Raw genomic sequence first — 12,640 nt, 5'->3', positions numbered from 1 at the left:
AACAGATCATAGTTTGTGAGGCTCAAGATTTGTGTGTCTAACCCGGTTGTCAACAGCTCAGGAGCACCACAGGGGACCGTCCTCTCACCGCACCTTTTCACTCTTTAAGGGTAACTTGTCCCTAAATCAACATTTTTTTTGTGCTAATGGTTAATATGTCTGTGTTATAGTGCTGTCTAGATATCCTGGTCATTATTTTGACTAATTACTGCATATTTGTTGTGAAATCCTGCTTTTGCGTCTAAAACCATCAGTGCGGTGCCCTCCTAAGGCTTAGCGGGTGTCTTGCATTGAATTTCAGATCAGTTTTGCTATAGGTTCAAACGTTTTTGTGACGTCACTGTGGGGTATAAAACGGCTTCATCTCATACCCCTCCGTAGCAAGTAGGAGTTTGAATAGTGAGCTTTGCGGTCCTTCTATTGATTTTCAGGTTAGCGATTTATCGTCTTAGCATTCCATTTATTTAGCATTTATTTAGCTTTTACTAACAGCCCACGCCTGGCTCAGCCGTAAACCCCTGTACGTTTCCTGGTCTGCCAGGCAACACATCCTCTCAGCACATTTTTTAATTATGAGATTGAGCAGAGTAAGGCACCGGTGTGAGGGTGAGTTACACTTCAAGGCTGAGTTATACTCTGGATTGTCTCACAGGTCCGAGCAGACTGTGTGCAAGCTCATAGTAGCGCCATAGATGTTTATACTTGACACGGACGTAGGTGCAGTTTTCTCCTAAAACACGGGGTTGGGTTGGGGGTAAACAAGAGAAGAAACAGTTGATGTCACACATCAAAAACGGCCACGAGCAGTATGGTAAACTATGCAGAATAGTTGGTATGTTCATAGCAGCTAAACAGAAATAAATGAAGGGCTAGAGATGTAAAAGAAGATGGTATGTTCACCTGTTGCATGCAGAAAGATATGAAGACATGAAGATGGGGGATACAGTCTGACTGTAAAGCCCATAGGGACAGCATGTGGGGCCTGCTCACAGGGGAGTGGATGGCACAACTGCAACACTTTTGGCATGCACGCCCTGTTCAATGCGCCAAGTATAAACCTAGCTTCACACGTCAGGATTCCAGTTCAAGTCAGACTCTTGTCATCTGCAAAAATACTCAGATGACTCTGCAGTCGTCGGGTGTATCAAAGATGGACAAAAAGCTGAGTACAGGGAACTGGTGGACCAATTTGTGGCATCTCATCCTAAATGTGAATACAACAAGGGAGATGATCAGTGGTGACTGGTGGAGTTTTCTCCGGGGTGCTCAATAATTTAAAAATAAACATTCAGATTCAATATAGTTTATTTATATGGTGGCAATTCACAATATAGACCAAAAGGTATACCGAGACATCACACAAGTGTATTTACATGAATGAAAGCAGCAAAAGAAAGTGTTCTACTTTTTATACATAAATCTTGCCCTTTTATCTTTGAGAGAAGTATGATCCATGCTTGTTCAGATGCTGATGATTGAAAAAAGAAGCAGGGAAAGCAGAATAAAGCATTAGCCTCACTACATGTCGTTAGCCAAGCCTTGCTGTTAAACCAGGTCCTGGAGAAAATACCAAATTTATTGTTTTCCTGTCGGTAGACTGCTGAATAATTGTAATATTCAGCTGATCAGGTCCAAGCTCTTTAACCTCTAACTTCTTGTAAGTTCTTCTCTCTAAAGGTGTGTTTTTGAGTGACTGTACTGAACTACTTAATTTTTTTCTTGCGCCATTTCTAATTTCTGTCGACCTGTCATTCAGACAAACTTTGTAACAGACAGCTGTGACGTCCGGGACGGGGTGGTATGCTGCATGAAGCTGCATTCAGCTCTGGGCGCAGGAAAGAGATCTTTGCACCCCAGGGCGTGGACAGTGTCACCATTCAGACATTGTCAATGAATTAAAACACTTTACACATCATTAACTTTAAAATATTGAACTTACACAAAAAATGCAGAAGTATATTTTGAATTAGTTTTATTTATTTTATTTTATTGTCTTATTCAAAGTAATGTAGTGAGTGTTGACTGGTGGGGTGGCGCCCTTTCACCCTGCCAGCCGCCACCTTAGATTTCAAGGGAAACAGGAACAGGTACAGAAACACATTCATCATGGGATGATAAGTGAAGGTGGTCGGGGAGCACCTATGTGTTCACATGGACAACAGACTGGACTGGAGATGCAACTGTGAAACAGTCTACAAGAAGGGACAGAGCAGACTGTAGGTCTTTAGGTCATGCAGTGTTTGCAGCATGGCTCTGCTTATCTTCTATAAGTCTGTTGTGGAGAGTATGATCTCTTCTGCTATCTGTTGGTGTAGCAGCAAATCCAGTGACTTAAGCTAATAAAGAAGGTTGGCTTTGTACTGGGGACTCCTCTAGAAACTATGTACATGACCAGGCAAAGAAGGGATCTTCATAAAATGAAAAACATTAACCCTGCTCACCCTCTTCATCAGACTGTCATACAACAACAAACTGTGTTCAGTCAGAGGTTTCTACAGACCTGTAAAACAGACCCTTAAAGAAGATCATTCCTGCCCACCACCATCAGTATCTATCTTTGAAGAAACCTGTGTAATATGAGCGACAACGGCATTTCATTTCCCTTTGGGATGAATAAATAGTTTTTTTTTTATTGAATTTAATTCTTGATAACTCTAAGTCTCAGGTTTGGAGACCTACATCCTGTGGGAGAAGCACAGTGCCCTTCTTGGCCCCCTGATGGCTTGGAGCCTGAAACAGCTTGGTTTGCTTATGCCTTGGACTGGCTCTGGGTTGCTATTTCAGTGGTGCTAATTTAAACCAACCTGGATTTTAAACCCCGCAGGCAAACACAATCTGAGGGAGGCGTGCACACATACACATTCAGAATGCGCGCTCACTATCTTTTCGCCACTGCGTGCGCGCTCTCAGCCTCCCACCACCTTCGATCAATTAGTCAATCAATTAGCCGGCCTCCACTCCACGCGCGGTCATTGCGAGGCAGAGTAGTTCAGTAATGATCAAATTAATTCTTAATCGCAGATAATGGACGTGGAATGAGTTTATTATTTTCGGGGGGGGGGGGGGGGGGGGGGGTGGCATTTGGGTCTTTGTCTTAGTTCAGAAGGCTTTGTGCGTCTTACTGTCACGGTGGCCAATTTGGCATGCACACAAAAAGAGTCAAACTGACGGGTTTTAATTCGGGTCACGCACAAATGTATGAGCGATTGTATTGACTGCACAGAAAATATTAACATACAAATCTAACATTTTTAGAACATGTGTTCCTGCTACAACTGCTCTGTGATTCCAAAGAAAAAATAATTAATGGACTTCAATTTCACTTTGCATTCTGAAAACAATTAACTTACGTTTATGCATGCGCAATAATACATAAACAAATAAAGATGTGACCACATATATTTCGCTTTACAGTTTTACCCGAGTTATGGAGCTCTGCAATTTTTGGTATAAAAAAAAGCTCTCTCCCTCTCCACTTACCGCCTCAAACCCTTGACAGGAGTTTGAAATTTCCGGGCTCATACTGGGGCCTGCGATTGGCCCAGTAGGAGCTTACCTACATGCAAATTAGGCAACGCAACTTTGTTGCCTCGGATCCAGAGCGCAAGGAGGAGGACCGGGAATACACTCATGTTCCCCGAGCTCTAGAAAAAACACCTCCAACTCCTCCAGTGGTAAAACGCCACAATTAAACCGACTGGGGGGTTTAAAGAAGAAGAAGAAGAAGAGGAAAAAAAGCGGACAAAAGAAGCTTTGGCATTTTTTTACGCGCCAGTCGGGTAGAAAGCAATCACGGAATCCAACGGGACAAACCGATTCAGTCAATACTTCGATACTGTTATGAAGCGAGAATGAGTAGCGCAGACGACAGCGGGAGCAAGTGCTCGTCGGGCCCCGTTTCCAGCTTTACCATCCAGTCCATTTTGGGCACGCCGTCCGATGAGCCGCGCTCCGGAGCCAAGGAGCTGTCCAAGGGCGCGTCGCCGCCACGGAAGCGCTCGCTGTCGGTGTCCTCCGAAGAGGAGTGCAGCGGAGGGGAGGACTCAGCGGACTGCTTCTGCTCCGACACGGGTCAAAGCGAGCCGTGCGCGCAGCACCAAGCCCACAACTTTTCGTGTTTAGGTCAGAAATATTTTATTATTATTATTATTATTATTATTATTATTATTATTATTATTATTATTATTATTATTATTATTATTATTATTATTATTATATGTTATTTACTCTTCAGATGGTATTAAGTTATATTTCAATACTGTAACATTTGCATTGCATGCAGCCCATCCACCTCCCATAATGCATGCGCACCAGCGCGGGGGTGAGAGTGGAAGGTCGGATAAAATAGCCCTATGTCTATCCTCTCATTTCACATTTAATTGAGCCCACTAATTGATGAAACATGTTTCCAAAATGGCTGCACCAGGCCCTGCACACATCGTCAATTGAGCGTTAAATACAGCGCAATTGAATTAATAGCTTACTGTAGCTGCACTAAGCACACTCAACAGTGGTGTTTGTTTTATTTATTTATTTGTAAAAAAAAAAAAAAAAGTCGCTAATGTGTGGCTCTCGTTTAGTTTAAGTCAAACCGACTCAATTTGATTGTGTCTGCAAACGTAATTGCCATTCGCAGCGACTGCCGGAGCTTCCGCGAACGGCTTCTCATTACGCTCTCCTCTTTTGCTTGCGGTTAGGTGCCGCCAAAGGTCTTCTGTCCGGGAATGAGGCTTTCGCGCGGCGGCCGCACCTGTCCCAGCCTCTGCTGCAGGATTACAAGAAGGAGCAGGACAGACCGTGCCATCAGATGTCGCCTCTGTCGGAGGAGCGACAGGCGGACGCCGCGGACAAGCACGGCAACTCGGCCAAGAAGAAGACGCGCACGGTTTTCTCCCGGAGCCAGGTGTACCAGCTGGAGTCCACCTTCGACATGAAGCGCTACCTGAGCAGCTCGGAGCGGGCCTGCTTGGCGTCCAGCCTGCAGCTGACGGAGACCCAGGTCAAGACCTGGTTTCAGAACAGGAGGAACAAGTGGAAAAGGCAGCTCTCCGCCGAGCTGGAGGCGGCCAACATGGCCCACGCCTCCGCACAGACACTAGTGGGGATGCCGCTGGTTTTCAGAGATAACAACCTCCTGCGCGTCCCCGTCCCCCGGTCCATCGCCTTCCCGACGCCCCTGTATTACCCGGGGAGCAACCTGCCAGCGTTACCTTTATACAACCTGTACAACAAGATAGAGTACTGATAGACTGTTCTCTATGTTTACCACTGCAGTCCACGTGAAAAGACCAGTTTCAAACAATACATTTACATAAGTGTCTCCATAGCCCCATGTATATTAACTGTATCACTTTATTTGTTGGGAAAAAAAAGAAATCTGTAAGTAACAAGAGAAAGCAATCAAGCTTCCCCGTACATATGAAATACACCATGTGTATTACTATTAATAACAACAGATTTGTACCTTTTTTATTTTTATTATCTCTTGCTGTTAAAATATTGGATTTAAGACTTCCAACCACACCTGGATGAATCCATTTGAAAGGAGCTGCTTTTACACTTTTATTTATAACGGATCATTTTATTTCACCAAAGGACAAAAAAAAAAGACAATTCTTCCATATGAGGAAATATATCATTGTTTTTTTTATTGTAATTTAGACCCTCAGTTATAACCGCACTCAATAAATTTTTCTATTTCAGTGAAAATCGGGGTTGCTTGGTTTCATTATATGGGGTTTCTGAATTCTGTTTTGCCTTTTGAAATTTAACATGGCCATTTTAATCTCAAACAAAGAAAACACTGACAACAAATGCAAAAAGTAGAACAAATAGAAACAAATCATATTTTCTGATGATCACAAAGTAGTAGATCATAAAATAAAAATCTTATGAAAGGTTTTATTATATGGGATTTTTGTTTACATTTAATAAGCTAATTTGTTTTTCAACACCCAAAGCAAATGCAAGCAAAAATATATTTAATGAGGAATTTACTGTCTTCTCATGATCAAAATGTGGAGATAATCGCCACCAAAATGTTGAGATTAGAAAGGAAAAAAGTATGATATATATATATATATATATATATATATATATATATATATAAAAAAATAATTATCTCTTTTAGAGTATCAGGTGAAAAGTCGTATTCGGTGCTAACACACACACACACACACAGACACACACACACACACACACACACACACACACACACACACACATATATATATAAAGTAAATCTAAGAAAGTCTCATCCTACTTTTTTTCAAATGAAAATATTCAGTGAGCCTCCACTACATCATATGTGAAAGAAAAAAGATAATTTTGGCTAAAATCTATTGTAGATTTGTGTCTAAGGATTAGCAAAAAAAAAAAAAAAAAGGACAAACTTAATTTTTTTTAAGACTTCATTTTTATTAGTCTCATGTTAATATAGATAACGACTGACCAGAAAACTCTGCGGTAACTGTAGAGATGGATTCTGGTAGATAAAGCACTTTTTCAGGCTATAAATGCTCAGCATCATTAGCCAATCGTGCCTCTGGGCGGGATCTTCTCTCATTTGAAGTCTTGCCTCCAATGGCTCTTAGAAGCATCAGGCCTTGTATAGGAGAGGTGGGGGGGAAACCTAAGAAGGAGGCACGTTGTAAAAGTTCAAGACTCTGACTGTCATTGAGCTGCATCTCTATTCTCCATTTGTGTAATGGATTACAAGACAGGCCGTGCTTTCAATCCTGTGTGGTGTGTCCTCGTCTTTTAAAGGCCTGCTAGATTTTCAAGAATTTACAATCTGAAAACATAAAAGCAAAAGAGAGAGAAAAAAAAAAAGGCGATCTCAGATTTTAGAACACTTCAACTCATGCAAATATGAAACACAAACCTGGACCTTATCACACATGCGGAGTCTTTGCCAAGCTCACGTTTAGGCTCTCGGGTGTCTGGTGGTTAATGGAAGGGTGAAAAAATTGTGCCATTTGCCAGCTTTTCTTGGGTATCACATCCTGTAGGCTACAAGGGGAGCGACCTATCTGCCCCTCTGACCCCCCCCCCCCACCTCTCTCTCTCTCTCTCTCTCTCTGTCCCACCAACCTCACTCTTTCAATGTGCTAATGGCTACATTACCTCGCAGAAATCACGACTAGCCGAGCTCTGCTGCCTCGCAGATTATGCCTGACCCAATTTCTGCAGCAGCCGCCCCGCGTTTCAGGGAAAATGGATAGCGTTAAACAACAGATGTGATTTATGGGTAACTCTGGCAACATGGCGAGGAGGAGGTGAGGTGCAGGAGGATGAATTTGTGACAGATAGGGGAGAGAAAGGAGGGGGTGGGGGTGGGGGGGCGATAACGCTTACGAAAAGGAGCAATAGCTTTGCTTGAATGAAGCTGTTTATTAGTTTCCAAGTGGTCATTATGTCATCATGTGTGACGGCAATGCACCGCACTTTTGGATGGATGTTTGCACCCCACTGACTTGTGGGTAATCTGCATGACCTGTCACCCTCAGGTGTTTGATTTACAAGACAAGGGAAGGAGAGAAAGAGAGAGAGAGAGATGTGCGGCACGCAGCGGCAAAGGGAAGAGCGCTCTATGTAACTATGTATCACCGCAATGGCAGGCGTGAATTACAAATTTTAATAGCAGAGCAATGAAAATGATTTGAAGTGGCTTAAACTGCAAAGAGACGGAGACTAGCGCGACGATGAAGATTTGTTGCGATGATATGTTTTGCCTTAGGATTCATCAAACGGTCCTGGTAAGGTGAAAAGCAAGTGTAATTCACTCTGGGAGATAATTTATGACACAAGTAATGGGAACTGTGGGCTCCACGAAGAGGGAGAGCGCACGGGGCAAATTGATTCCCAGGCTAATTTTCTTAAAACATATTTACAGGATCATTATGAATCATAGGAAAACTTCCAGATATCACAGCCCCTTTACATCTTCAGACAAGATCTAATCGGACTTAATCAAGATGATTGAGTTTAAGAACCCAACACTATTATCTAACCCTCCTCAAGATCTTCTTCTACACAAATCCCATCTTTTCATCATTTGTTGGGCCGAGGGCCTTTCAGCTAGCTCGCAACTTGTTTACAGACATTTGATTTATAAAATAAAAGGGGAACTCGCGGCTTGATATTAGAATAAAGGGATATAACACCAGAAACAGATGCAGGCAAGAGTTGTAAAAGCGATCGCAATGCATTAAGCCAGGCAACTCTCAAGACCTGTTTTGCTCCCTAAATGAATTTGAGAGGAGCATAACGAGGTTTTTGAAGGCAGGCCCTGTCATCCACCCGGCTTTAACCAGCCCCTGTATTTATGGGTTAATGGTTAAAAAGGAGAGCTCCAAGCAGGAGCGATTTTTTATGATTCTGTTTTATATCAACTGGAAATGAAGGAGCTGAAGGGAAATTGTGTTTGCCCACCAGCCCCCTCCCCAACACACACACGGCCCCTTCCTCTAGACAGAAAGGGAACATGCGACCAGGCAGCAGGGATGGTCAGTCAAACATATGATTCATTACAAATCACTTAAGAAAGCGAAAATCTGCATGATAATGGAAGGGAAGAAACCTGAGTGCTGTGAAAAACTATATACCGCTTAGAGATATCCTTTCTTTTTATTTTTATTTTTTTATCACACTTACATGTTACAGATGCATACATTTTAATATCAAAGGTAGCATACAGTAGGTACAAAATGCAGTTTTAAGTATAAATTTGAGTAGACTTAGACTTTGCCCCATGTGAGACGGTCATTTCCCCACTAAACGTAATAACTTGTTGTTCCACCGTCAGCAGCAACAGCTGCATCAGTAGCTATTGTTTGCGGTGACTGACATATTTTTTTTACTTCCCTGTTGAGGAATTGTGGCAAACTCCTCTTTGCAGAATTCAGTTACATTGAAGGTCTTTTTGATCGACAAAGCTCAGGTTAGGGTCATGCCGCAGCACCTAAACTAGATTTCACACCAGACTTTGACTAGGCCCCTGCAACACCATTTTTTGAGCGTCATTAAGATTTAGACTAGCTGGTTTGCTTTGGAACATCGTCCTTTTGCACAACACCAGTGTCTGGATGGTAAACTTTTGTCTTAAAGTTCTGAAATAATGGCTTGGCTTTCTCCATCATGATGCCCAGTTTGAAAGCAGAACCTCTGGTTTCGTTACAGCAAGTCGTCCAGTCAATGGAGCAGCTAAGCAGCCTCAGACCACCATACAACTACCACCTTGTTTTTTTTTTTTTCTGTGAAATGCTGTTTTAGTTTTACACCAGATTCAAGGGGACACCCCTTCTGAAACAGTTCCACATTTGTGTCTTCACTCAGAATATAATAGAATATGTCCTCAAACGTCTTGGAGATCATTAAGATATATGTATCCAGAGCTCTGCATGTTGGTCTGGGTTCTTTAATGACCTCCTGCGTGAGTCACTGATGTGAGCTCTAAATAAATGTCATAGGTCTGACTAACCTGGGAAAAGCTCCCCATTGTTCTGTGCTTTCTCCGTTTGTGGATATGGATCAAACAGGGTCGCCCATAGGAGCTCAGTAAGGGTGGTTCTGTGATAGGATGCCATTTGTGCAACAAGTCCAGTCGTGAAATCCCTCTTAGATATTTGCCAGTCAACTATGAGTGGTATTATAACAAAGAGGAAGTGATTAGGAACGGCAGAAACTTAGCTACAAAGATGTGGGCCACGTAATCTGACACACTGCACTGAGCACTGAGGTGCATAGTGCGCAGAGGTCGCCAACTTCCGAGTCAATTGCTATGGACCTCTAAAGTTCTTGGGGCCTACAGATTAGAGTCAATAGTGTTCAGAGAGCTTTGTGGAATGGGTTTCCATGGCCAAGAAGCTGCATTCAAACCATACATCACTAACTACAATGCAAAGCATCGACAGCAGTGGTGTAAAGCACACCCCCACTGGACTGAAGAGCAGGTTTAGATTTTCTGGAGAGGTGAATCATGCTTCTCCATCTGGCAGTCTGATGAATGAGTCTGGGGTTTGTGGTTGCCAGGAGAACGGTGTTTGACTGACTGCATTGCACCAAGTGTAAAGTCCGGTGGAGGGGGGGGGGGTCTCTGGTGTGTTTTTCAGGAGCTGGGCTTGGCCCCTTAGTTCCACTGAAAGGAGCAGTGAATGTTTCAGCAGACCAAGAGATTTTGGACAATACCATGATCCCAACATTGTGGGAACAGTTTGGAGATGACCCTTTCCTCTTTTGAGATGACTGCATCAGTGCGCATAACAAGGTCCATAAAGACATAGATGGGGGAGTTTGGTGTGGTTGACATTGACTGGCCTGCACACAGCCTTGAGCTCAACCCGATACAACCCCCTTTGGGATGAATTAGAAAGGAGACTGAGAGCCAGGCCATCTCATCCAACATCAGTGTTTGACCTCACAAATGCACTTTTGGAAGAATGGAGAAATGTTTCCAGAAACACGTCTCAGAACCTTGTGAACAACCTTCTCCTTGAAGCTGTTACATCTGGAAAATGTGGACTCACATCACATTGAAACCTATGGATAAAATTGAGATCACACTTAAGCTTATATGCGAGTCAATGCAGGTGAGAAGATATGTTTTGCAGTACAGCATATATTAAATATAGCTTTTTTTCCACATAGATTAAATAATAATTTTAATTCTTCATATTGTATTTACTCTGGTTTTCCATATTAAAATATATTTGATGACAACAACCCCCCCCTCCAAAAAAACCAAAAGAACAAACAAAAAAAACAACAACAGAAATATTTTTCACAGCATTGTCTGTTTTCTTTCCCAATTTGATACCTGGAGTAAAATCTGGTCTGCTTAAACTCTGCCTAATGCGACTAATAGCTCAGCTATCTGTGTCCAAAAGTCGAATAAAAATACAAAATGAGCGCTTATTTAAACCACAATGAAAAAAAAAACCTTTCAGTCTCCAAGTTAAAGTCCTCAAGAACATTGTTTAACCAAAGACGTGGATCAGACCTTCATTGGCAGACTGAATCACGCTTCATTGTTAAATTACCGACCATTTCTTGAACTGTCTATCTGAAGTGCTCCTCTCAGCACAATATGCATCAGACTATTACGGACTACAGTATGTGTAGAAAATGCAGCCATTACTCAGGAGATAAGTCCATTAGCATTACCTTTGACACAATAATGGCTGTGACATACAATTTTCTCCTCTCCATTTTTGTATTTGTAAGGATAATAGGGGGGTAGGGGGGGGGGGATTATCTTGAAGGCCTCGCACTACACACTCAAGCGTGAGACCACCGAGACAGAGAGCTCTGCAACAGTTGTTTTAACATCCTCCCCCTCAGTCCGTCCCCTCTGCTTCCAAACCCCTCAGAGGGAATCAGGGAAGATAAAGCATGTCATTATTCTATTAAAGACCTACAATTTTTGTAATGGGACTTGCAGCGGTCGGCAGAAGTGCAGGCAGCTTCTTCAATATCCTGGACATTATTTGCTCGTTTAGTTAAATGATGTTTCTAATTCCCTCATAATTACTTGTAATGAGGCTGTCTCCCTCGTTTTGATGCGGCCACATCTTAATACGGCTTGGCATTCTTTTTTAGGGGTAATTACCTCTCATGAGGCCAGGGAGCGAGCCTGCGGTTTGCTGTGCGCTGCACACGTGGCAAATTGGCTTGTTTCCTGCCATCTTGTCTTCCTGCAAATTGGTAAATTAGGTTTCTCGGTTGGAGCATTACAATTGTTAAGTTTGCTGTCTTGGCTCCTTCAAACGGTCTGCTTCCCTGAGAGGGGAAAAGAAAAATGTTTATTCTGTTTTTTCTCTCTTGATGTGGGTTTTTATGTTTGGAGTTTGCAGAAAGGGGTGCTGACTGTTGGGGCATTAAGGACAACCTGTTAAAGGAACGGTTTTGATATTGTCTGGACACTTATTAAACATAGCGGCAACGCAATTGTAAATGATTAAAAGTAAATAGATCTTCGCACCAGGCTTAAAATTGTTCCGCTATGAACTGAAAACTGGAATCGTTCTGTTACTGGTATCAAGGTTTAAAAAAAGTTACCATTTATACTCTTTTCTATCTTTAGGTCAGACCAATATAATTTATATTTACTAAATACCATAAATAATTATAGCCGATTTCTTTCAATATTCTTTTTTTTTTCCAACTTTTCCCCTGTATGACAGGGCCAAAGAGTTTGGGCAACCCCACAAAGCTCCTCACTACAGTTTACTGGAATTTTGGCCCATTCCTCCTGACACAACCGTCGGCTGCTCTGCTCAGATGCACATTTTCTGACCCTTTTCAGATCAAGGATTTGTAATTTTCTTCTTCAAAACACTTTTCTTTGTGACTAATTGGCGCTATGGTTATGGTCACGCATTTCCACCAAAACATGTTTATCCCAAAACCTGTCATCTTCGTAAACAGTGTGTTGGCTGGACGTTCCCGTGCTGTTTTCTACTGTCTTCTAATTGTTTGAACAGATAGACCCAATGATAGACCCAGACATGTGGAGGTCCACAATCTATTCCTGATATCTTGCCTGATTTACTATGATTTCCACATGGTATCACACAGGGAAACGATGTCTTAAAGGTGTTGTCTTAAATAAATCCAAAGTTGCGTCTGGATTTAACCCTCA

At 42.4% G+C, this 12,640-nt stretch overlaps 1 protein-coding gene across 1 annotated transcript; it reads left to right on the top strand.

Moving 5' to 3' along the window:
* Positions 1-3,344: 3,344 nt before the first annotated feature.
* On the top strand, positions 3,345-5,709 carry hmx2 (H6 family homeobox 2). The gene is made up of 2 exons (XM_012863969.3): positions 3,345-4,122; positions 4,698-5,709. The coding sequence occupies exons 1-2, from the start codon at positions 3,852-3,854 to the stop codon at positions 5,243-5,245; spliced, it is 819 nt and encodes a 272-aa protein (XP_012719423.1). The 5' UTR covers positions 3,345-3,851; the 3' UTR covers positions 5,246-5,709.
* Positions 5,710-12,640: the final 6,931 nt, after the last annotated feature.

Source organism: Fundulus heteroclitus, chromosome 22, assembly GCF_011125445.2.
Source record: "Fundulus heteroclitus isolate FHET01 chromosome 22, MU-UCD_Fhet_4.1, whole genome shotgun sequence".
In the NCBI taxonomy this organism is placed as follows: Eukaryota; Metazoa; Chordata; class Actinopteri; order Cyprinodontiformes; family Fundulidae; genus Fundulus; species Fundulus heteroclitus.
Note: the sequence above shows the minus strand (reverse complement) of the source record. Positions and strands in the feature narration are given on the sequence as shown.